Source organism: Polyodon spathula, chromosome 9, assembly GCF_017654505.1.
Source record: "Polyodon spathula isolate WHYD16114869_AA chromosome 9, ASM1765450v1, whole genome shotgun sequence".
Classification (NCBI taxonomy): domain Eukaryota; kingdom Metazoa; phylum Chordata; class Actinopteri; order Acipenseriformes; family Polyodontidae; genus Polyodon; species Polyodon spathula.
Window position 1 is genome coordinate 14,069,278 of NC_054542.1, and position 26,863 is coordinate 14,096,140.

The window sequence follows — 26,863 nt, forward strand, 5'->3', positions numbered from 1 at the left end:
CAATGTGTTGAGATTTGCAATGACAGAGCTCAGTCCACAATGGGAAAGCACAGCAGTTTGGTCACCCAAGTTCAGCTAAATGGACACACTGCATGATACACAGAAAAGCCTTGGCCATAAAGAAGCTCTCTACTGCTGCAGTGAATGTGCTTCTACCTTTTGTTTCGACATACCTGTGTGAAGCTGGGTTTTCCAAACTTACAGTATCAAAGTACAGAAATTGGCTCCAAGTAGAAGACAACCTGCGTCTCTCCCTTTCAAACATTGAGCCTCATACTGATCTGTATAAATCTCCCACTGACAACCAGCACCACTAATACAGGTAAGGTGTGTATCTTGTATTTCTGAACAATCGCATTGTTCAGTTAAAAAATTATTGCTCAGGTGGGGCATGATTCAAATAAGGTTGGGAACCCCTGTGTAAGGGAGCTCTTTGCTGATTATCTGGAGTATGCACGGTCCTGCAGGTAGGGGGCAGCAGCCTCATAAGATCTGCCGTTCAGTCGTGGCATTGACATGGAGAGCTGGGAAAGAAGGTGTGTGGGCTTTCCCTCTTGGAGCGGCTGAAGGGCGGGGTTTGGGGGATTGCTGCACCTATAAAATAACGCTCTGTGGTTCCTTCAGCTCTGCCCCTAAAAGACAAACTACGAGCTAGTGGAAGCTTTGCCCGCAAGACCTTTGGGGAGCACACTCTTAGTGGCCAGTATCTAAACAAACCATTGCGACCTGGCTGACGTAGTTTAGAACGACAGCAGACCTTAAGAAAAAGAACATCAAAGCACTCACTCGGGGGAATATCTAACTCTTACGCCAACTTCAAAAATGTTTCCCTGTCAGCCACCTGGTCCTCTTTTTCTCACCTTCAGAAAACACTACAATCTAGACATCTCTAGCTCACAACCTTCTTTCACAATTGTGCTGGGATTCAATTGGTAATTGGTCTGACGTCACCACTAGTCATCCTGTTCACACATGTTCAGTCACTGATGATAACATATAGTCACCGATACCACAAAGAAATTAAATTCAGCTTGACAAGAAGTATGTAGATATGCAACAAAGCAAATAGGGACACTGTAAATTTAAAATTAGAGCCATAAGTATCATGAACAAGTACAATTACCTACACCTTAAATACATTACATGCATGAAAATATAAACGTGACATACTATATATTTGATATGGAGTACTCTAGATATACAGTATGTACAAATGTTAGTGACATTAGACGTATGTACCTCCACTATATCTTCATGGCTGGTGATATGTATCCTTTGCAGGGTATAGGTAAGGTGACTTCATTCAAAAGTTTAAATTAGTTAAAGACTAAGGATGTTACTAGGATGTTGTCATATATTTGGCACTCGTTATTCGGAGCGTGGAGACAGCTGCCATGTGTAAAGGTTATATTATTTTATTTTTAAAAGGATAGAAACTTTAATTAACAAAGGCCTGTGTTTTGATACTTTAATCTCGTTTAACCCAAAGTGCAACAAAATGTGTCAACATATACATACATAGTGTTGTTTCATTCCACACAAGTTTTATTTCCTTTGCCATTAATACATTTTTTAACATAATTTAAAAACAAAACATAAAGCATGCTTCCATTTTAACTGTTATGAAGTATGACCTTATGAAGAAGAGCCATATGCACGTTACACAAATCTGCACAGAAACATCCAAAATAGTAGAAACGTTTTTAAATAATTCCCCCAAACACATAATTACATCAGCCCACCCACAGCAGAGCAAACAACCAATCGTTGGGAGCACAAGGTGTCTAAGGGACACAAAAGCAGTCAGTGCAGAGTTTAGTACCTGAATTGAGTTTTTGAATTGAATGTTATTCAATTATATTCTATCTGTTAAACAGCAGTAAGTTGGGTTTTCCATTTGCTGATAGATGAGCTACTGTAAACTGAAACATCCTTCACCGTGTTGCTTTGTTTACAGTACTATTGGTGCACTGTGCAAGCCTTACTGAAGCAATGTATCAGTAACCTAGGCAATATGTTGTCCAGGCGACAGCGGATCCTTTTTATGTGATGGCTCAACCTCTAGTTTATTCAGCATAAGCTCAATACTCTCATATTCTTTCACTTTTCTACTCCTGGAACTGGTAGGTATCAATGATTCTGACTGGAATGTCACAATTATTATTTTTTTTTAATGCAAAACTGATGCCATGGATCACCAGCTACACGTCGTTTTGTCTTTATAAATCTTTGAGTTGAATGTTTGAAATCTGGAATATGCACTGTATACATCTAACCAAGATCACAATGCAGCTCCAGCCATGTGGGTGTAAAAGGCTTGGAGGAAAAACTGAACAAGCAACTGAAACATTCCTCTTAGAAAATGTTATATATGTTAGGTATAAACAACAAAATCCCTGAACTTACAAAATTCAATTTTTGCACATTAATATTTCAATACATCTGGTTTGTCTCTTTCCTAAACCATTCTAGCTTTGAGAGATCCTTAAACGCTACCTATTTATGGGAGGTATTTTTAAGGTTTACCTGGACTTTGACAAAGATGAGTTAAACCTACCTTGGCTAATTTCCATTCCAGTCTAATACACAGAATATTAGAAGGGAGGCTGAAATACTACATAACATTAAGAATGCCCAGGGGTACAGTATGATCCTTTTTCAAAGTTATACAAGTGTATTAAAATAAACATCAGTTACAACTGGAAGACTTACATACAGTACATGCTTCTTTTTTAACAAAAAATGCGTACTGGTAGTAGTACATATTTGAATTGTCTCATTTTGGAGCATAATTTGTCCTGTAAACTGCTTAGCCTGGTTACAGGTAGACTGAGAGAAGCAGGTGAAGAGCTGTTTAAAAAGCAGACTGTTTTAGAAAGGCAGTAGGAGTTTCAACCATGGTAAACTGCTGGTGTGTAAATGTTCTCAGAATGCCACCTAATGGCAGCCTAAAGGCGCTTCTTGAAACTTGCGTTTTCCTGGCCAAAGTTGAAGGTACAGCAGATGACTTGTAAAAGTGGAGACTTTAAAGAGGTGCAATGTGCAAAAGTATATTTCCAGACGCATCTGTTTTACAAAGATGGCGAAGTAAATATTGTTTAATCAAACAACATTGAGAATCAGCAGTCACTGTCCTGGCTGCCTACTTGATCGGTTATATACTGTCTATATGTGGAAATGATGGCCTGCTCGTTGGAAGTTAAATGTATGATGTCTCCTCACTGATACCCAGACTTTAAACTGTGCTGTTTGGTAGTATGAGATGTCTGGAAGCTAGAGCCTGCAGCTACACCGCAGGGTTTTTAAACTGTTGCCTACAGCTAACAAGGACACCTGCAGAAGCTTTTGGGCGGCAGCCCTGCCTTGTGCATCTTAAGGTACTGAATGATAACAGCTCAGAGAAGGGGCTGTTTGCAGGCAGTCCGCCAGTAGCTCACCCTGTCAGGGTCTGACGTGTCTCTGTGAAAGCCCTTCCTCCAGCCTTCACCTAGGAGTGATTCTGGATGGAGACACTGGCCCCGGGGAGCTGCAGTGGATGGGCGAGGAGGATGGCGACAGTCGGACAGGACTCATGGGCTCTCCAGTTTGGAGTCTCCACAGCAGCTCCTCGTTTGTGCGGCTCAGCCGTTTCTTCTCATTGCTCTCCTTCTCCACATGCTCCTGCAGGTTTGCATTCTCCTCAGATAACTCCCTGCAAGCCAAAGAGAAGCATTTCAAACATGAAGACAGTTAGTGTGACCCTTTATCAGTGCTAAGCATAACTACAGTAGGGCTCTATTCAATGGTTTAATGGATGAAAGTTTTTGCAAGAAAATAACTGATCCAGCGCCGAGAATGGATACATAATTAAATAATATGACGAAAAGAGGGTGGGGTTTTATTGCTGATTTTTTTTCTGACTCAGACCCCTTACTTAATAGATAACTTGGTATCTCTGAATAGATGATCTCTTCTTTAAAAAATATGCACAAGATTTTAATAAGAAAGAATGTAGAATGGTATTCTGAAATGTTCTCTTTTTTTGTACAACTTCACTCAGATGACTTGCTCACTAAATATCTTGGTATGGTACCTCTTTAAAAATAACAAAATATTTTAATGAGCAATCCACATCCCAAATATGATCCACTTACTGCGAATGCAGAATGACTGGGTATGACATTTTCTCTTCCTTTCACCCTCAGTAATAGGTGTCTAGCTAATGGTTGCCTGTCTTGGCAGTCATCCTTCAGGTAACTTTTTTGGGGAGTAAAATAAAAAACAAATGTTCCACAGTCACTCAGCATTGGTAGGAAATGTGGGGTATTTGGGGTCCTACTTGCTATTTCAAATAGGTTGCCTATTACTAAAGAGGAGATGATTTTCTATTCAGGGATGCAAGTAGTCTGAGTGAAGTTACCAACCAACAAACGCCGCATCCCCAGTTGAATTGCTTTCCCCAGAAATCGGAGAACATTTCGGGGTACCGTTTTACCTGCGAGATGTCTTGCTCATTTTAAATCTTTTGCCTATCTTTATAGAGCAGATAATGATCTATTCAGGCATGCCAATACATTTAGGAGTTAAGGGGTCTGTTTGAGGGAAAATGGGCAATAAAATTCTCACCCCCTTGTTCTGTAAGTCATTTATTACTTCCAAACTTTTGGCTTATATACCACTGGTGCTGAATCGAGCAGAGATTACCATTGGCTTAAAAATGTTAAGACAGGTGCACCTGGTTACATGCTGCATAATTTGTTGTACCCTTATAAAAATTTACCGTAGCAAATCTTTATGGTAATTTTGCAGTACACTATGGATTTACCATGATTTGTTATGTTTTCTTTATTTGCTTTACCATACCTCTCTGTGCTTTACAATTCTTATCTACGCTTTACTATGCTTTCATGGTTATTACACTGTGCTGTGCTTCTACTATGACAAACTTTTATAAGGCTAGCTGCCAAAGATACATTTTTGCTCTGGATTTTATTAATGTGAAATTACGATACAAAAACCTACATTAAATAACCTTATGACCTTATGGTGAAACCTCCCCAAACTATGGGGGGAGTGTTCTAAAAAAAAACAACAGCAAACCTTGACATGGCGGCATTTCTATCAATTCTGACTTTGAGGTCTTCATTTTGCTGTTGAAGCACTTGAACTCTTTCTTGTAACACCGCATTTTTCTCAGCCTGTTAAAATAACATGCAAGGAACATAAAAAAAAAAGTAAACAATCATTGTAGGGGGGGAAATCCAGACAAAATACATATTTGCCATATGTTAGTGCTGGGACAAATATCCAAATATTCGAATGAATATTTTTTAATGTGTTCGGATAGAAAAATCATATGTTAGTATTTGCTAGAAATGACAAAAATACCTTGCCCTTATTTACCGCTTCACCAGAAGTTACGTGACAGTTTGAAAAATGGCAAATGAAAAAGAGATCTGTGTGATAAAAACACACACAGGATCAACACAGCAACTCGAGCCTCTATCTAAAAGTTTTAGACAGCAAAAAGTAAACAAATGGTGAGTTTTTTCCCCCTTTGTTTTGCAATGCCATTTCCACGTTGTTTTATTTCAAGTGTTTAAAGTTAAATTTCAGTTTTCGTTTGCTTGTTCAGCTACAAAAAGGCACAAGTAAACCTCATGCTATTACTTTAGGAAAATGTGTCTATGGCCACTGTTCACTGTGAAGAAACAGAAATGGCAAGGAATGAAAAAAAGAGAAAAAATAAATAAAATGCGGTCTCAATTTTATTTACTATTTATTCGGGAATAAACTAAACACAGTTTAACTTGACCTGCTGTTTGGCATCCTTTGTGTTGTAGTTAATTCACTGGGGTAAAGTACAGCCTACACAACGTATTCTTTACTCCTGGGTTATTTCTTTACTTTAACGTGTTACATAGCGTAACGTCGTGCTGTAAAATAAAGGCACACACACACAGGGGCCACGTCCCCCTGCCCCTGCTGCTATGCTATGCCTGAGTTCTGAGCAATATAATGGATTTTATTACTGAACAAATATTTAAATTATGAGTGAATATCCGAACATGAAAATTCTGTGTTCGTCCCAGCGTTACCAGATACAGAAGTATAAAATAATCAACACTGTACATAATTTCATAAACCATTACAAAAAACATTAGGTTAACAGATGGATTATTGATTAAACTTGAAGAAAATAAAAGTCACTGTACTATCGATTTCTCACATAAGATGTACACATTTACAGCTTACATGAGGAATCATGTTTCAAATGCAATTCAAGAAAATGAAGTGATCACTTACAGTATATATGTCTTGTATTTAAGGATCAGATAATTCTGCCCCTGAATACATTGGAAAAGCTTTACTTTAAATTTAGGTTCAGATCAACTCAGAAACTATACAATGCCTCCATATACTCACCAGTCTTTCAAACTCCATAATCTTCTTTTCCTGCTCATGAATTTGTTGATTCTTCATCTCTAGAATTTGCTTCAGACTCTTCATATCTTCTTCTATATGCTGATAGGGGGCCAGGGCCTCCTAGAAAGTGATGGAAGAATATTTACACACATGTTTTATTAGCTGTATATATATTTATATCAAGGCTTTGTCAGGCTTCTCGTTTTACTCTGTACCACTTTTCTGGTACACAATTACTCTGATACAACTTCATATAATTGAATGTGCCTTTGCAGGCAGGTAGAGAATTTGGTGCTCTAGACACCTATGGCTTTTGGGAAGGTAATAGCCCCATAGAAAAGGTAACAATAGACAGCTACAGTGCAATTTACCACAAATGGTACAGGTGCAGCAGCATGCAGTGACCTGGGCTCTGTTCCACAATGAGAGATCTGTCTCATTGCTGTGATTATGGGGGTATTGTTGGTTGAAATCCAACAGGAAGCTCAATGGAAGGGGGTAGATGTAGCTTTGTGTTCACTTTAATTAATTCTCTAGTTTCTCCCGATTTTATACACCTTTGTTAGTTACAAAATAAACTGACAATTGTTAAAAAACATACTGTACAATTGGTTTTAATGTAGATTTACTATTAACTCCTTAAGGTATATAAATAATTGAGTGGTTGTTCAAACGGTTTCTTCTTCAAATACATTTGAGAGTGACTAAAGTATCACAAGAAACTGACAATTTGGGTGACCAGATCCAGTCAGTAGTTTTGAAACCTATTTTGTGCATCTCATTGCAAAATTAAGAATGTTTGCATTTTTATTTTTGGGACACATATGCCCCTTGTACCTTAAATATTTAATTGACTATAAGTTCTTGTTTTTGGGAATTTACAGACTGGGTTTAGAATCAGTAAAACTCTGCTAATTATTGGTTGAGGGATGACGCATCTCAAAAATAAAGATTCAAGATAACCTACACCAACACCTGTAGCACAGCATGCAGGGAACTGTACAACACTTTGAATAGGAGGGGACAGGGGAGGGCAGCTTAGCTTTGTGCAGAAACAAGACTGCAGTGAGGTCATTTGCCCCACAGCCCTGCAGGTGCTATGTGACGATATCTACATGGTGAAGCTGAAACAGTTAGACCTGCAGCAATCTGTAAAACCCGGAGCTGCTTACTTGATGCACAACTCAGGGGCCCTTCAACAGGAGCCAGGAAGCACAGCATTCATATACTTTCAGTATGTTTTACTATAACCTGTCTAGTCAGAAGGCAGATAGCTAGAGAACTCATCACCAATATAAATAATATGTTTCTGTGTAAGGACATGTAATAGGGGAGATCTGTGCTGACTCTCCGGGCGCATTCATAATACTGCAGGAAGAGGGCAGCAGCCTTACAATATTCGTCTGTCGGTCATGGCAGTGACATGGAGAGGTGGGAGATAGGGTGTGTGGCTCTCCCTCTCTCTGAGTGGCTGAGAGGTGGGCCATGGGGGATTACTGGCCCTATAAAGATTACACTCTGTGTTCCCTCGGGCTGCCCGCTTTAAGATAAAACCGGATCAAGCACGGCCGGCGAAACAAAGACAAATAAAGAAACCTGAGAACCATTAATAGGTTAAAAAGAGAAAGAGTGGAGAGACCGGGGAATTCCTGGGCAGACCCCGAAGTAGGCGGAGGGAACACAATAGGACGGAGACCCAGGCCATGCGGATAGCGATGGTTGGGGTGACACTGCCGAGTGCAGCACTTTTGTTTTGTAGTTTTATTACTGTGTTTTATTTTCCCTTTTTCTTTCACCTTTTGTCTTCAATATTATTTTGGCACTTGCATGTGCACTGGACCCTACACCTGGATTGGTAAACCCGTGGTCCTGTTTACTATTGGCAGTATCCAGGCCATGGACAGCAGCGCCCTCTGCGGGCTGAAATAAAGCATTGCACACAGAAAATAAAACCGGACACCAGTGTGGTAATTCCAAATACACCACACCTTCTGCCTCCCGTGTCAGTGAATACCCACACCCTTCCACAGGTCATCATTAAAGGTAGTGACCCTTATGCACCCTCAGTCACTTCTCCAGACTTTTCTCACAGACTCCTAGCCTGGACATTTAGATTGCTGTACATTTGGGTTGGAAAAAACTTTTTTTTTTTTTTTTCTCTACACTAATGAAGCATTAAGGGATGGCTTAACATTAACATTAAGTGTGTAGTTATAACACCCCTGGAGGACCTTAATGCTATTATAAAATTATTACATGTATTTACTTTTCAAATTAACACAGCAAATAAAAAACAAAAATCTTTACAATAACAGTAAATATACTATGCAAAAGAAACTAGTTCCAGTGAAAAGTAAACATTGCCAGACTAAGCAGTTTGAACAAACATGCTCTGAATGAATTGTATTGACTGTAGTACTGCTGTAAGGGTCACTGCTACAGGTGAAAGCAGTGGTGTCAGTGTGAGAATGCTCTTTGTGCTTCACATTTTTTAGCTGCTAGTATTATTGGGGGATAGTGTGTTGTTTTGTTTTTTCCACTTTGTCTTAGTTTTTTAATTACTGCTACAAATACACTGTTAGCATAAATTCACTAAATTCACTTTTCTGCTGTACGGTGGGCCATTCAAAAAGCGTTTGATACCAGCTTGCATAAAGCTTGATATGCTGTTCAGCTCTCCATCTCGATTTCTTATGGAACCAGGATAACATTCCCCGAGGAGACTCTTCAACTCGTCATTAGAAAGTGAATAAAATACAAAGCCCCTTTCACACTGGCATGATCTACCTGGTTCAGAAACTACCCAGACAGGACCCGGTATCTTCGGTGTACGCGCTTTCACACTGCTTTAGATAAAGCAGGGTTGGCCAAGTATACAAAGCGCATACCAATGCCCTGGAAGCAGCTTGTTACTGACGTCCAAGCTTCTCTGGATTGAACAGTCGGCCACATTTTTAATTGGAGCAAATGTTTCTACATCTCTGCTGCAATCTAACTCATACTGTGTCTCAATCAACAAAAGTACGGCTTAACAGAAAATACAGAAACGTTCCTTGCAAAAGGAAACTTTGACACAGGCGTGGCTGTTTGTTATTGTGTTGGCTCACAAATGGCCGTCAAGCATTTTATCTCGCTCAACCTGGGTCAAAGCGTGTCAACCCACATCCTGACATGGGTCACTGTGACCCGGGTTAACTGGACCCAGGTTGGAGTGCCAGTGTGAAAGGATCTTTTTCTCTGAGGGAATTTAGCCTTTAGAAATTTGAATTTCGGGTACCTTGTCAAGTTTAGGAAATTAATCTTCATACCATTTTTTCCATTAAAAATATCAAAACTTGATTCTGGGTTTGACATTTTTTTAAATAGTGGTTATTTACAGACATTAAATGTTATAGGATTTGTTAGACAGTTAGACAGTTAAGTGGCAGAGGAATTTGAATCATAGCCCGATTCGCACGAGACTCCAAATCACCACATAAACAGGTGAATTTGGAATTTTTACTGACATCGTGAAATTTAGTCCCATGCAAACCATTAATTTCTTTTTATCCCAGATAATTCTCAGAGGTCCTCCAATTTCTTTACAGGACATCGGGACCTTCTGTAAAATTTAAAACTCAACTGATCCTGTGTCTTTGTACTTCTGTGCGAATCGACCATGTCAGTGTTATGTCGTGATAAAGCATTTCCGTGATTATATCAGTATAAGAAAACTACTTACACACTTTATCAGCTATAATACAGACTAAATATGTCATTTAGAATTGCACACTGAATTACTGTAGCAGCAAGAGAGAGCATTGCAGACAAGTTTCTGAGGAGGAACAACAGTTAATTTCACAGATGGCTAAACAATGAAGATGTTTTTAGCAATCCTTTTACTCTTTTGTGTAACATGTTTCTTTTAATGAAACGTTAAATTGTCTACCACAATCACTTGGTCATACCTCAATATGCTCATCTGTGCTTCTTCGTAGCGCCTCCTCAAACCGCCTAGCTCTGTCTCTCAGAGTGCGGTTCTGAAATGTCAGCGTGTCCGCCTGGTCCTGTCATACACAAGGTTAAAATTACTTGTCACATGTGCTGAACTACTGTAGCTATGCTCATCAGCAATTACCACCTACAAACAGAACACCATAATAAATAACCAATAGGTCAAGGAGATTTGACAGCTCTATAATGCATACAATTCATTCAGCATTTGTGGCTCAGATATGAATATTGATGGGTCAGAATTAATATTATAATGTACATAAATCAGAGAAAGTGTTTTCAGGTTTCTGCCAACAGGGAAACACTCAATAAGACAACAGAAAATGCACACTTGTTTCACACCTTGGGAACGCTGAAATAATTCAGGTTCAGTACTTCAGGACAAATCCCACAACACAGAAATTTGAGTTTAAGGAAACATTTTATTGATTATGTAATGTATTGAAGAAACAATTTGGCATCAAACCTGTTTGGTTTGAGGGTCCATCACCTCGTCGTCTGGACGAGGCAGGAGACCTCCATAATTGACTGCACATAGGTGATGGGGGAGGTGGAGGGATGCGAATGAATCAAACGCAAGGGAAGGGTGAGTTACATTTATATTTTTGATAGGTTACATTGAGATGATGAAATGTGTGAGGCTGTCTCTACTCCTGAACTTTAGTTTGTAAACTTAATTTTAGTAATTCAAGACAAACCCCACATCCCCACAAATTTTAGTTTAAGGAAATATTTTATTGATGATTATGCGATGTATGGAAGAAACAATGTGATCTCAAACCTGCTTGGTTTGAGGGTCCACCACCTGGCCATCTGGACGAGGCAGGAGACCCCCAAAAGATCCAAGCGGGTCCCAATGCCCGCTGAGTATATTTTAATTACTGAGCACAGCAAAAGGTCATTGATGTTGGTTCTGATATGTGACCTGCTCCTATCTGAAAAGAATGACCTCAGTATTTTTCTGCTAGAAACCCAGACCTGAACGGGATCTGGTGGAGGTAACAGATAAACCTATAACGGGTGACAATGGTTCCATTTTCATTTAGAAACAGGGGATCAGAACTGAACACACATACGTACATGCATGTATACATACACAAGGTATTGCATTAGTTTGTCTGTGCCGATATCGTTTGAAAACAAGGCCTTAAGCATTGTACTTTTTAACTATTAGACAAAATATTTACAGAATACTTAAAAACTGCTGCTAAGTACAGGCGTGGAAAAGTGCAAAGCAGTTTAGAAGCAGTAAGGAGAAATTACATCTTTATTGCTTTAATCAGAAAACACAGGACATTGGGCAAACACTGCAGCTCAAAGTCAAACAGCCACGTGTGTTTTTCTAATAACAAACAAGCTGAAATTCGGAGCAGCTGATTCAAATTCAGCGCCGTTCTGAGACACGGGCGAGGGGAGGAGCCAACAGCACAGCAGAACAACGCAGCTTTAAACGAGGCAGTCTTCCCAGCGACAGCGAGTGGAAGCGACAGCGAGTGGGAGAAGTACAGGTGTGGAAAAGTGCAGAGCAGTTTAGAAGCAGTTTGAAAGCAGGTTGACGGCTTGAGAAGAAACTAAACTTAAAAAAAAAAACATCAACATGGTCTTCAAGCCAGTAATCTGTGACACCTACATGATGTTGGAAATCCGAGAAAACCCACCAGAGCTAAACCAAGTGTGTGTAAAGTGCCGCGCGATCCAGGATTTGCATAAACTGGTAAGTATGCTAGAAATGAAGCTGGAAGAAATTAAACAGCAACAGGATCTTGAGGAGCTGGTACACCCACAATTCATGGAAGTCTGCACCACCCCTAACAGACTGAAAGCCACCAGGGAGATAGAAGGTCAGAACAACTGGGTTCAGGTAGGCAGAAGCAGGGAAAAAAAGAAACTTTGTCAAACACAACCACCAGAAATCAAAACAACCAACAAATTTGAGTCACTTCAAAATTTTGATGAGCAAAACCAACAACAAGAGAACGAAAGGAACAACATCCAGGACCCTATTGACAGTGGTGACCAGACAGCAAAAAGAAGGGAGGTCATGACTGTTCGGGACTCCATATTGAGAAACACAGCAAGTTCAATTCGCAGTTTGGACCCCCTTACTACAACAGTGTGCTGCCTTCCGGGAGCCTCTGTCAAGCACATCACTGAGAACATGGACAGGCTCCTAGAACGAACAGGAGATGTAGTCGTCCACATCGGTACAAAAAACATTGGAAGAGACAGACCAAAATCCCTGCAAAACAAATTCAGAGAGCTGGGAAGGAAATTAAAAGACCAAAACTGTGGTATTTTCTGGTATACTACCGGCACCTTGCAAAAGACCATATGGACAGCTGGAAATAATTAATCTAAACGCATGGCTGAAGACGTGGTGCACACGGGAAGGCTTCACCTATCTTGATCATTGGACCACATTCTACAACGAGGACTATCTGTATAGACGGGACGGACTGCACTTAAATAACAAGGGAACCAGTCTACTTGGAGAAAAGATCCTTGAGCAGGTTCAGAAGTATTTAAACTAGAAAGGGGGGAGAAATCAACAAAAAAACAGAAGGGAGACCACATCAAAACAAGGACAACAACCAGGTAAGACAACCATTAAATGTATTTATCTAAATGCTAGAAGTATCAGAAACAAAATTTTAGAACTTGAAGCTACTGCACTAACAAGTAACTATGATGTGATAGGTGTTACAGAAACTTGGTTGTCTGAGAGTGATGGAGACGAATATAATATTTGTGGGTATACACTGTATAGGAAAGACAGGCAGGACAGAAGAGGAGGAGGGGTAGCGCTATACATAAGAAACAGTCTTGAAGCCCAGGTGTTAAACCTGGACAAAGAAAACAAAGCCGAATCAATATGGGTCAGAATAACGGACAAAAATTCAAAGGGCATAATAATAGGAGCATGCTATAGACCGCCAGATTCAGATAGTGAGCAAAATAATCTGTTATACAATGACATTAGAAACGCGTGTAGCAAAGGAGAAGCCATACTAATGGGGGATTTCAACCTCCCCCATATAAAATGGGAAAACCCGGTGGGGAGCACGACGGATGAAATTGAAATGGTGGAAATGACAAATGACTGCTTCCTAACACAATTTGTCAAGGCACCGACTAGAAGGGAGGCATGCCTTGATTTAGTCTTTTCAAATAACAAAAACAGAATAACTAAAACAGAGGTCAGAGAACCACTAGCAAACTCAGACCACAACATGGTCTCATTTGAAGTGCTTTTTAAAACCCCCAAACCCGCATAAAAGATTAAGTCTCAAACTAAACGCAGTAGGGATTGAAGGAAACACATGTACATGGATTAGGGAGTGGTTAGCATGTAGAAAACAGAAAGTACTGATTAGAGGAAAAACCTCAGAATGGAGTGTGGTAACCAGTGGAGTACCACAGGGATCAGTATTAGGTCCTCTGCTATTCCTAATCTACATTAATGATTTAGATTCTGGTATAGTAAGCAAACTTGTTAAATTTGTAGACGACACAAAAATAGGAGGAGTAGCAAACACTGTTGCAGCAGCAAAGGTCATTCAAAATGATCTGGACAAGATTCAGAACTGGGCAGAGACATGGCAAATGACATTTAATAGAGAAAAGTGTAAGGTACTGCACGTAGGAAATAAAAATGTGCATTATAAACATCATATGGGAGATACTGAAATTGGAGAAGGAATCTATGAAAAAGACCTAGGAGTTTGTAGGTCGTTTCGTTTGTAAACTTTCTTATGTTCTTATGATTCATTACTAATAGCGTTTTAATTAAATGATACTTAATAACATTTTTATTTACAATATGTGAACTACGGTTAATGGGATCTGCCAGTATCCCTTCGTCAGGTCCAAAGTTGAGATAAACCTCGCCGTCCCCAGTCTTTATCGAGCAGTTCGTTGACCCAAAACATGGGGTAGGCATTGAACTTGGCAATAGTGTTGACCTTCCGGAAATCTACACAGAAGCGATTGGTGCCATCCTTTTTAGCGACTATCACAATTGGACTGCACCATTTGTTCCTGGAAGGCTCAATCATCCCAAGTTCAAGCATAGCCTGCACCTCTTTGCTAACGCCGCTGCGTCGACTTTCCGGGATCCGGTAAGGTCTCTCTCGAACTGTGACACCTGGGAGAGTGATAATGGCATCCTCAACATGGTTAGTTCTGCAGGGCACATCAGAAAAAAACATCCCTCAATTAACTCACATAAATCTCTTTTCTGATCTGGAAGTAACTCTTCCCCTGTCTGAATGTCCATGGTGCTAGGGGCCTATACAGGGTCCAAAATCATCCTCTATCTTGCCTGGGGCTATCAATAAGGCCTCCCTTGTCTGCCAGGGCTTCAATAAATTGATATGGTAAACTTCCTGCTCATTGTGGTGATCGGGCTGCCTAGTTTCAGAAATTACTTTCCCTATAACCCGAATCACCTTATATGGACCTTGCTATTTAGCACAGTTTCGATTCCGACATGGGAAGAAGCAACAATACTTTGTCTCCTGGTCGAAAGGTCGAATGCGTGCATTTTGGTTGTAATGTTGCTGTTGCCGGTGCTGAGCTGATTTGAGGTTGTCCTGGGCCAATCGACCAATCAAATCCAGGCGATCTCTCAGTAGGAGAACATGCTTCACTACATTTTTGGACAAGCCTTTATGTTCTTCCCACCCCTCTCTTACCAGATCGAGGATGCCGCGAGGCTGTTGGCTGACAAGAGTCGAGCTGTCGAGCTTGCCGTTACCTCTTCCACTGTAAAAAGGAGGTAAGGAAGAAACGTTGCCTAATGTTTTTGCTCTTGATTCACAAATCATCTCAGCATCTGCTTCAGGGTCTGATTAAAACATTCTACCAAACTGTCCGTCTGTGTATGATAAACAGATGTCAAGATGGGACATATTTTTAGTATTTTGTATACTTGCTGTAAAATTTGAGACAAAAAATGAGTTCCATTTATCCGGTACGTGAGGTGCGTCTCTGATGCCAATCCTCTCGATCAGAGCCATGTACCTCTCCTCTCTCTTCGCCTCCTCTGCTTCCCGTTTATAATCCAGTGCTTCCAGTAGTGCTGATAGCATAGTGACATCCGACCTGTTTATAACACCATGTGTGGCAAAGTGGTTTGCAGTGCGCAGGTGCAGTCATGAACAATGACCCAACACAGTTCAACAGTGAAACGAAGCTTTATTTTAGATTAAACAATAAGACTGGCTTACAATTATAACACACACTTCTGCGCTCCGAGTGCAAGTGGTGAATTATACAACAATGGTGCAGTAGTGCAGTGTGCTCCGGGGTTGGTGCTGGCTTTTAACGACAGCTTCCTGATATTTTAGCCGTCTACAAATGACAAACATAACACTTATTGAGACAGACAACACAAAACACTCACAGTTATTTTATGATTCTCCTTTACAGATCCTTTCATAACCATAACAAAGGAACAGATTGCTTTGCCACATCCCTGATATACCCTCAGTCACACCCCCTTCGGCAGTGAGTGCAATCACTGCTACTTCAATCCTTGATTGCCACATTGCCTACCGCATTAAGGCAATGATTTCTGGTATTGTGACAAAAGGCCGACTTCCAATTTTCCCTGGAATTAATTGCCAAATCTACAGTCCGGGGCACACTGTAGTACAGTGTAATACACGTTTATCCACTGCTCATGCAACAGTGAGTAAAGGGTATCTTGAATTTAAACAGGAATAACTTTTTTGTTGGAATAACTACAGTACATTATGAAAATGAATGGTGTATCCTCTATATAGACTTATTTTTTCTAGCTGTTTAGGCTACAACTAAATATACAATATATAATATGCATGGAAGACAAGCCACATATAATGGCAATAAATAAATAAATACATTATTTTGGTGGTTAAGGGTGGAATTTAAACCAGTAATAAAATCTTGAGCGAGAACTCTATATGCTAAGCAACACAACACAACAGCATTTAGACGGACAGCAGATTTCAATACATTTCTGTGTGACATTTAGAGTAAAACTCTAAATATTTATATGGTTGGAGGTACGCCCCCTGTACATCTCACATCTTCACTCTAACAGGGCAGGGGTCTGTAAAGTGGATGTGGTGATTATCCAGGGCTTGTCATGCATATTAATTAACCTGTTCCGACCACCCTGAACCTGTGCTGGAGCGTTGGAATTTAGCAGCCGATGTTATGAATTCAGAAGACATTTTGACTTGAAGACCTGAAACATTACTGATGTGAAATGAGAATAGCTAATCAAAACTGATTTATGACCAGGCATATATTAGTAAAAATATTAAAGCAATCACAATTATGTTGAAAAAGATATTGCAGGAATATATACAACAAAGCAGGAAACTAGAGGAAGTAATGTGTTGTGTTTTAAATCCAACAGGCTGTTCAGGAGTGATTTTAACTCCTAAAATCACAGTACTTTGCTATTCATTTTGGCTTCTGTGGAATTAACATGTCATAAGTTGTTTTTATATTGTTTGTTAAAAATCAGTTTTCTTATTCCTTACTACTAACACAGCAAAACCACAGTGACAACACATTACCAGGGGTAAATTGTGTTTTGTATAACTGATAACTCTGACAGAGTAGAAAAAGACTAAATGCTATAGAACAAAGGTTTAAAATAGAAATGATGGATTATTGATTTCTCTACAGAATAGTGGGCTATAGTGTGGATCATTTATAGAACATCTCTTAGTGTCAGGCCCATAACTTGGCATATAATAAAAACCATGAATCACTGTATGATATCCAAATTAATGAACAGGAATGCTCAATGCTACAGTGCCAAAACTGGGAGCTGATGACCCACATACATTCTCAATTATAGCCTGCATGGGTCTGTTTAACCCTTTGAGTAGTACGAATGTAGTGGTACGTCACTGAATTAATGGCCCCCAGGGAGTATGAACTTACCGGTACGTTTTGCAAATTCTGAGCTTTGAACTTGACCTTTTAACTTTAATTATTGAGCATACAAAACTCCTGCTGTGATATTGTAACACTAGTAACACCTTGTAGTGGTCTTTTGCGCCATCTGCCAGATATTTATGGAATTACACACAACAAGCCCAGTCACAAAATGTCAACAATGTCTGGAAAACAGCGAAAAATGCTCAGTGGGAAAGACGTACTAGAAATTATATTGAATTCCGATTCCGATTGCGATTTAAATTCTTCGACTGAATCAGGTGTCAGTGAAGAATATTTATATTCAACATCAAGTTACAGGCGTCCAGCGAAGACACAGTTTTGTCGATTGTGCAACAAAGTCTCTCAAGTGATACAAAAAGTTATTATTCCATTTGCTTGACATGGCCGTGTTGATTGCCTTCATTTTCTACAAAACTACATCGAAAAAACGATCCCTTTCAGCAAGATCAGGCACCGCCTCATCTCGCAGCTTCTAGAAAATATCACACAAGGCAGAAGTCATCCAGTCAAGGAGACACCCAAGCACAGACAACGTGCTTCTCTCTCTCTCTCTCTCTCTCTCTCTCTCTCTCTCTCTCTCTCTCTCTCTCTCTCTCTTTTTTCGGGACGTGTTGTGCTTGATCCGGATCATTGTTTATTGCTTACCTGCTATTTTTGTCAAAACCTTTCACTATGCTAGTTTTGTCAAAACCCTTTGCTGTGACAAAATAACGATTAATATTTGTTTGTTTTGTTTATTTATTTACAATAGGAAATAGTTGTTTACATATTTTTATTTTGTAATAAATTGCTAATAGACCTATGTCACAAAGTGCCCGCCCCTGTATTTTCTTTATATGTTGCGTGTGGTGTGTTAAATGTTGGTGTATAGGCATTGGTACACGGGATATAAACGGGTCTGTGTTTCACGTGTGTTTAAAAATGTATAATTGTATTTAGGCACAGGATTGTACATCACTTCACGTGCATTTAAAGTATTTAATATGTGAGCACAAGGTTGCACATAATTAATTTACATGCTGGGATCCAAGTGAATAATTAATTGGTAATTGAATCCCAGCACAACAGTATATATAGATGCATGTTTTACTCACTCAGGGTTGGGTGTTCGGTGAGTAGGGAATGGGAGTGAGAGGAGGAGAAAGAGTAAGAGTTTAAAATCAGGTGCTATTGCGTGCTGGTGGGACCAGCACGATACTTGTTTATTTAAACTCACCGTGTTTGTTAGTGTGTCGATCTGCTCACCGTGTTTGTTTAATGTAGTCCTTTTTTTTTGTCTGTTTATTTTGGCGTAAAGTGCCGTGTCCTGCCTTTTGTCTGTTTAAACCTTTTATTTGCAATAAACTGGTGAAGCAAGCGTCTTCATCATTTCACCTCATCTGTCCTGTCTTTTTTTTTTAAAAAAAAACCTCTCCTGGTCTGATGCTTGGAGGCACCGTTATCCCACGCAAGACACCACGTGTCACAAAGACGGCTGAGTGGAGACGTCAGAACCAGGAAATGAATACACAAAGACAGGACAGGACGGTTTATTGCAAATGGACAATAAATTAATTAATGCCCTGTCTTTCCCTGTATCAAGTAGATAGATGTTATGAATGCATTAGCTGAACGGTTCTTGTATTTCTTATAGTTCTGTCTAAGAATTTATAACATTTTATAATAATCTGGCAGGGAGAAAACTCTAAAATGTAAATAGTATGTGATGGCAGGGATGGAGCTAAATCTGTCTCTGCTAACAATTACAGGTGTGGCCATTCTCAAATTAGGTAATTGGGGAGTGGCCATCTGTATAAAAAGGAGAAATGCTTTGTGTGGTGAGAGGGAGTTAGATAATTGTATATTTTGTTGTATATTGTTGCCCATGTGCAGTGAAGATGATTGCCCAGCTTACAGCCAGTTAGTCTTTTGTTTAAACCTTTTTATTTCGGCCACCTTGCCTCTGTTTGTTTGTTCCTGTGCTTTGTTTGTTTAATAACAGCGCTTCACTGCAGCTGCAGTCTCTACTGTCGGTAACATCTGGGGCCACAGCGCTATCCTGTGACAGGAAAAGCCACACCTGTGATTGAAGGCAGGGACAGATTTAACCCCACCCCTGCCAAACTTACATTCCCACACATTCCCTTTACATTTTACAGCTTTCACACGACCACACTGTGTGTTTGAAGTTGTGGATGAATATAATTCACAGTTAACTTGCTCTCCCAAAGGGTCTAAATGTCTTTATTATTCTACAAAAGACAACATCAACTTACAAGTGACTTACATAAAAACTTTGGCGATGTAACAGTGATGTGGTGCAGGGAGATACATGTGTTAGAATAGCATTCTGGAGACACCACTGCTGGGTTTCAGCTGCACAAATTTCTCTTTGCCAGGAAAACCAGCAAAGCCTTTTGAAAAGCTTTAGCTGGCCCTTACCTGCAGTGACAGTCGCAGTTTTTCAAAGTCTTCCTCTAGTTTTTTCCTTTCAAGTTCATGAGCAGTTCTCAGCTCTGAAAAAAAAAGAGTGCAAGTACAAGTGTTTTGTTATGGTCCTTGTGGCAGAGCAGAGCTCTGCCCTTTATAAGTTGGCAGTTATGGGGTTAAATTCCCCTACCTGCCTGGGTTTATTGTGTTCAGGTGGCTGGGGTTGATTAGAGTAATTAATGATCAATCAACACCCAGCCACCTGACATAAAAGGAGGCCTCAGCTTCCCATTAGAGGGAGGAGGGAGCTGAGGAAGCAAGCAACCTCGGGTTTGGGTTTGGGTTTGGGTTTGGGTTTGGGTTTGGGTTTGGGTTTGGGTGTTTTTTTTTAAAATTTTCTCATCCAGTGAAGGCATCGCCCAGCCTGGAAACCTTTATTTTTGTAAGTCTTGTTTTGTGTCTTTCTATTTGTGTTTAAATCCCTTTGTTTTGGCCCTCGTGCCCTTTTATTTTGTACTTATGTATAATAAAAGTATTATTTTTTTTAACTGCAGTCTGTCTCTAGGCCTCTATCCACTTGCCAGATTGTCACAGTCCTTAATTAATTGGTTAAACCAGATTTGATTGAGTAGTGGAGGTCTTGAGCTGAGATGGGTTGAGTGAGCCACAGGTGAGTTATCACAGCTTTGGCTGTAAAAAATATTTCATATAGTTTTTGGAATATGCCATTTGTTTGTATTGTTAGTTTTCACATTATTTTATGTTTTCATTGTTGTTTTAAAAATTTTTGACCCAGTAAAGTAGCGACTTAACTCAGTTCATTATGATACAGACAACACAGACAGTTTTATATTATAGTGAAAGCAGCATGAATATTTTAACACACCAAACATAGTGCTTACCAGTAATTCTGAATTCCTCACTTACATTTTCCAATAATTTCTTTGTATTCTTTATCAAGATATTTCTTGTTCCACTTATCATATTGAACAGGCTATTGCTGCACTGCTATAATCAGACGTTCACCCATCTTGCCTGTGATATTTGGAGCGCAAATAAGCGTGAGGAAGAGGGTTGCAAAAGAGTTTGACTCTGTTGGCTATTCAGTCTCCAGTCTTGCAATAGCTGGTTTGCTACACTATTATTCTGTAACTTTAATTTGTTTTGTAATATAATCATGCATAACTACTTTTAAAAAAGTATTCAAAAGCTCAAAGGATGTAACTTACTCTTCAAAGGATGTTCAAAACATGGATTGTTTAACTGTTAAAAAGATGGAAATGCATAACTGTTCAAAATGTGGAATGTAAAAAATAAAGTACCTCGTGGTGTCTAGTTTGTGCAACACAGACATGTGTAGTGCTTGCCACACACTGCCTTATTGCACCCAGCACATCTGTTACGTGTCTGGTCTACTATATGAAGCCCAAACTTCATGGAATTTTAAAACTGTACAGTCTCTGGGATCTTCTTTGCATCATTCCCGATGGCAACGGAAGGATGAAGCGTGCTCAACAAAATTACATTTTTTCTTGGTTTGCACTTGTAGACTGTTAGAGTGCAGTCCTTCTGCATCCACAAGTTGATACATGGCCCGTCGATCGACCTTTATCCAAAGTAGGTAACTGTTGCCTCCTGGGTGGTAACTAAATCTTAACTTGAGTAGCTGTGGTTGTGTTTGTCTCTGTCCCAAAATTTCTGCAACTTCGTTATCACTTTCACTGTCATTATCACTAACCTCATTGTGATCATAGTAAGTTTCATCTCTGTCTCTTGATATGGAGCATTTTTATGTCCAGATTCTTTGTGTTTGTCTATCTGTTATCACTAGACCATCAGTATTTCTGCAGTTGTTGATAAATAAATCGCTTGTCTGAAAAAGTATCCTTTTGTATCTATTCAAAATAAACGCAAAGCACGCACCAAGCCAAACCCACCATTTTTACTATGATGGTCAAAATGACAACTTCGGTAGTTCTAGCTATAATATATTACATTGCCGTAAGTTTTTACAACCCTGGGTCTACTGATATTTTGAGATGTTTAATACACATATTTAGATAAAATCAAAAAAGCATAGATGCCTAGCTGCCAAATCAGTGGAGAAGAATGCATTTAAAAACTGTGATTGGTCAAAAAGACCTTTCCAGGAGTTGTAGGGTTAATGTGTGTAATAGTCTTTCACATTTTACAAGAAATAAATGGACCACCATTTATTGTAACTCTTCAGTACATCAATGAGCTCACAGTACCTGTCAGTTTATTCTCATGGTCATCATCCAGATCTGCAATTGCTGAAGTGTGACTGGTTTCCATCTCAAGGATAGCAGCTTCATGGTTTGCATTAATTTCATCAATCTGGCAAAAGAAACAATACCATTCAACTGTTTTGCTGCTACACAATGTATTTTACTTATTGAGTCGACAGCTATCTCTATCAAATCAATAAACAACTGAGTTGATGCAGGAGCTCTTTACTCCCTCCAGTCCTAAAGTTATTTAACCCCTTGCCTACACTGGTGGAGTCCCAAATCCTTAGAAATGATTTTGTAACTGTTTCTAGACTGATGAGCATCAATAACTGTTTTTCTGAGGTCCTCAGAGATTTCTTCTGATCGTGGCATATGTTTCCACACACCTGTATGGTAAAGACCAAACTCACAAAGTTTCTGATGTTTATATAGGGTGGGGCCTCCCAAACTCACCCCTGAAGATCTACCTAATTATTTAAAAACCTGATTCTAATTTTCCCCTTAATTGACCTGATAAAAGCAGGGGTTCACTTACTTTTTCACATACCCTGAATCTTAATTACTCATTGTTTGTCTAATTCATACATCATTTTGTTTCAAAAAACATGGAATTGGTTAATATAAACCCTATTGGATATTTAAGAAAAGAAGGCATCATGGCAAAACTATTGAATTTCCATAATTATCATTGGGGTTCACAAACTTTTTCTTGGTGCCGTATATTTTGTTTCTCAATGTAAGTGAGAGGGAGCAGGATCTGAGCGACAGGCAGGTTTCTTTCTAGAACTCACTTGATCCTGGTGCTGAGACCTGATCCTTTCCAGGTGTGTGAGGTGCTGCTCCTGCAGTCTCTCCTGCTGCTCAGTGTAGTGTGTCTTCAGGTTGGCCTCCAGGGCCAGCAGCTCGGCCTGCTGTTGCTGTTGGAGCTGCCGCACCTCCCTCTCAAACCTCTTCTCCAGCTCCTCCTTGTCCTGCTGCAGGCGTTCCCATCTTGCTGTGTTGAAGGCTGAGAAGAAGAGGTGCTGCTTTTGAAAAGGCACTTGCACACAGGAAAGCATACTACTGCAGTGTGTCAGAGACCAGTGATTTCAGATGACAGCTGTTGGAAACCCTAGCAATAGTTTTTGGCTGGTAGAGCTAGTCGTGTGTGAGTTTTCAACTAGTCCAGCTGGTTCAATTATGTTGAAAATCTGCTTAAGATAGTTCAATAAAAAAGTAGTCTGAGGACACTTTCACTGTAACTTCCTAATTACTGGTAACCTGTTCAGGGTTTTTTATTTTATTTTTAGTACTAAGTTATCTTTCAAAACAAACAAAACAAAACAAAAAAAAATGTGTGCTATACTTTCAACATCTGATGGTCAAATTTTTTTTCATTTCAGTACAAAAAACCTGGTAACATTTAACATACTTTAATAAGCTGTTTATTGTTTGTTTTGAAAATGTAAACACCACACTGAAGAGTTTTATTTCTCAGACTAGCTGAAAAAACACAGGCCTCCCACACTGACAAATAGTTGTAAACTTGTACACAAACTGCAGTAAACTAAGCTGTGCTGTTTAAACTTAGACATTTACTGGTTGTACCAAATATGGCAACTCATATAATAACATTGGTTTAATTAAACCTGCATTGTTAAGCAAGGCTCCCTGCAATATAAACTATAAATGTAACAACAAAGCAAATGAACACTGATTTAATTTAAAATGTACACCCCTACAACATCATTATCCATGCATTTAGTTGCTCTTTCTACTTGCATTTGTTCACTATGTTCAAATGGCCTCAAATCTGAAGCAGGTTTGCACAAAAAGTACAACAAAATGTTAATAATGATCAAGACAGACCTGACAGAAACACCCTACTATAGTTTTCAAACATAATTTTCAAGAGCTTCAGACGTGCATGCTTACAGCAATGGTTTCCAATTTTATGTGAACATGGAGCAGTTTCATGGAATTGTAGAATCAGCACAACTACTGGCTAAACATACCTCTACAGGTAAAGGCATATTATAATTATAAATACACTACTTTTTAAAAATGCCCACCGTGAATATTTGCTGATTAAAACCACCTTGTTTTCCTCAGATGTGCAATATTAAAATTAAAAACTCAACTGGCAGCTTACTGTCCAAAACACATTTCTAGCAGAATGTAATTTAAAAAATAAGTTACCAGCATGTATCTTACTGCAGGGCCTTGACACTGTGCTTTATTAGGCATTCCAGTGAAGACTAATCATTTGACAGAACGCAGAGACTCAAGGGCAGAACAAAACCCCTTAGGAAATTTGACATTTTCACTCGTGCTTAGTTGATCCAAGGTATTAGTTGTAAAACTGGTTCCTATATTTGTCTTTCTTTTTCAAAGTTAAGTTTGAACTTACGTAAACTTCACAACAATATGTTTTATATAAGGAATTTAAAAACAGCAAGATAAAAACAGCAAAAATAAACTGGAATTCCATACGTATAACACTAACACTGCTACGACTACTATGACTACATCAATATAATAATAATAATAATAATAATAATAATAATAATAATAATAATAATAATAATAATAATAATAATAATAATAATAATAATAATAATAATAAATCATAATAATAATAATAATCATAATAATAATAATAATAATAATAATAGGAATTACAGGACAAGTATGGATTTTAAAGAAACATGTTTAGACTTACTGTTTAATTATTTTTTTTTTTAACTGTGATAGCAGCATAGGTTGCAGAGTATGCTAATGGTTTTTAAACCAAACTGCAACACCTTGTTTCCAGTGAAGTCCTCACAGTCCCACAGCGACAAGCAGGGATCTGAACTACACTTCTCTTACTGTACCTTTGCTATATAACCAGCTCTGAATATCTGAGGAAATTAGTTTCGGTGGTCTTAGCCTAGTCACTGGGACAGAGGTCAAGAGAAACCAACGTCACAACAGGCATTCACCTTTCAGCAGTCTCACAGAAAAGACAATGACTTCTGCAAACATGCATGCCAACTGACTTGCTATCTAACTACATCCAACAGGGTGGTCCTTGCTGGGGAGTTTGAGAAGCTTGTCACTGCTGGTGCCACTTATATACCACCCTTTAGAAACTATAGGGCACCTTTACTGGATGCGCCACTCGGAGCTACACTAAACTTTTTGTAGGAGAATGCATCTATTGACAAAACAAGTATCAAACATTTAAGCAATGTAACTGAAGTTCTCAACTGAAGTTTCTCAGTTTTGTATATTCTGTTGAATTATCATCCTTCCAAAAGTAGGAGTTAATTAAAGACTGGAGTAAACTGTTTGAAAATATGGCCATATTTTATGTCAGGAGGCAGTCCTTATTTACTGTACATTCTCCAAAGGTTGTTGTCGTTACAAGATTCCATGACCTTTGAACCCTAATTGCCATTATAACTATGTACAGTATGACAGTCGCAACCATGTTAGTAGAAGGTTATGAATGTCACAAGTTAAATTATAGTCCAGGAAGGAAAATCATAATTTAATCAGGGCATGTTTTCCACATGATGACTTTGATAACCTTTAACAACTCTCTTAACCGTGATTTGATAACATCTTCCATTCCAAATGAGAAAGTCATGCCAGTCTCCCATAAGGCCATTGGGGCAGTGGGAGATTCTATTGGCTGAATTTTTCAGCTGCAATCCGATTTGTTCCACTTTTGGTTCCGCCCATAATAAACAAAGCAAGAGCGAAAGGCCAAAAAAATGGGAGGGAATATCAATGAGACAAGGTTGTGCTTTGGTAGGGGGAATCCTCAATGTCTATTAAATGTCAGGGGAAGGTTATTGAAAATCGATGTGACCTGCGAGGGGGGTGGGGGACCCCTTGTGAACGAGCTGCTACAGCCCTGCTCAATATACAGAAGTTCTGGGACCGGAATGTTTACCTGGAGTGGGGGCAGAATAATAATCTGATTGGTGAACATTCGGGGGCAGGTTCATTTATTGAAGGGAAGGAAGTTGAAGGCAGCCGACCACTCACATTCCCTCATTGTAACCAGGCATATAGAGAGAGACAGAGAGAGAGAGAGAGAGAGAGAGAGAGAGAGAAAAAAAAAAAAATATATATATATTATATATAAAAAAAAATATATATATATATATATATATATATATATATATATATATTATTGGTTTCAAAGTCTTTCCAGCCTGAGATCATGTGGTTGGTTCATGATATTCCTTTTTTTTCTGGACACTTGGGTTATGGAAAGTATTTTAGATCGAATATTGGCCCGGTTTTATTGGATGGGAATTTTTGAGGACATGAGAAAATATGTAGCAAAATGCCCGGAGCGCCAACAAGAAGAGCCAGGGCAGATTCGCCCAGCCCCACTGGTCCTATTGTCCCTGATTGGAACTCCTTTTGGAAGAATTGTGATGGGCAAAGTGGGTACACTACGCCCCTCTGACTCTAGATATAAGCACAAAGGCAGTGCCATCAAGATCCACTTGTGCATCAGTAATCTCCCAAGAGTTAGTGCAGATAGTATCTAGAATATCATGGCTACACCATGGGTAATGGTCTGGTAAAGCCGGTACCCTCTGAGGTCCAGGCTTTGGTACAGGTGGCGATCCCGAAAACCAAGATCACTACTGGGATTAGCAGGCTATTACCGCCGCTTTATCCCCAAGTATTCCACCATTATTAACCCCCCGGTCTTATACACCAGAACAAGAACACCACAAATTTTATTAAGTGGACAGCTGCGTGTCAGGCAGCCTTTGATACGATAATGAGGAAACTGTGCCAAGCCCCTGCCCTAATTACACCACATTTCAGCAAGGAGTTCATCCTTCAGACTGACG

The 26,863-nt window shown here is 39.3% G+C and overlaps 1 protein-coding gene across 3 annotated transcripts in view; it reads right to left on the reverse strand.

Moving 5' to 3' along the window:
* Positions 1–1,477: 1,477 nt before the first annotated feature.
* Positions 1,478–26,863, reverse strand: part of LOC121320420 (microtubule-associated tumor suppressor candidate 2-like) — a 143,642-nt gene continuing 118,256 nt past the window's right edge. For all 3 annotated transcript variants that reach the window (XM_041258737.1, XM_041258740.1, XM_041258741.1), the window contains 7 exons: positions 22,811–23,025; positions 22,020–22,125; positions 19,780–19,853; positions 10,353–10,451; positions 6,406–6,525; positions 5,080–5,177; positions 1,478–3,691 (listed from right to left, as the gene is read on the reverse strand). In XM_041258737.1, the coding sequence (XP_041114671.1) occupies positions 3,484–3,691; positions 5,080–5,177; positions 6,406–6,525; positions 10,353–10,451; positions 19,780–19,853; positions 22,020–22,125; positions 22,811–23,025 (920 nt within the window). In that variant the 3' untranslated portion in view covers positions 1,478–3,483. The remainder of the gene's footprint in view (positions 3,692–5,079; positions 5,178–6,405; positions 6,526–10,352; positions 10,452–19,779; positions 19,854–22,019; positions 22,126–22,810; positions 23,026–26,863) is intronic.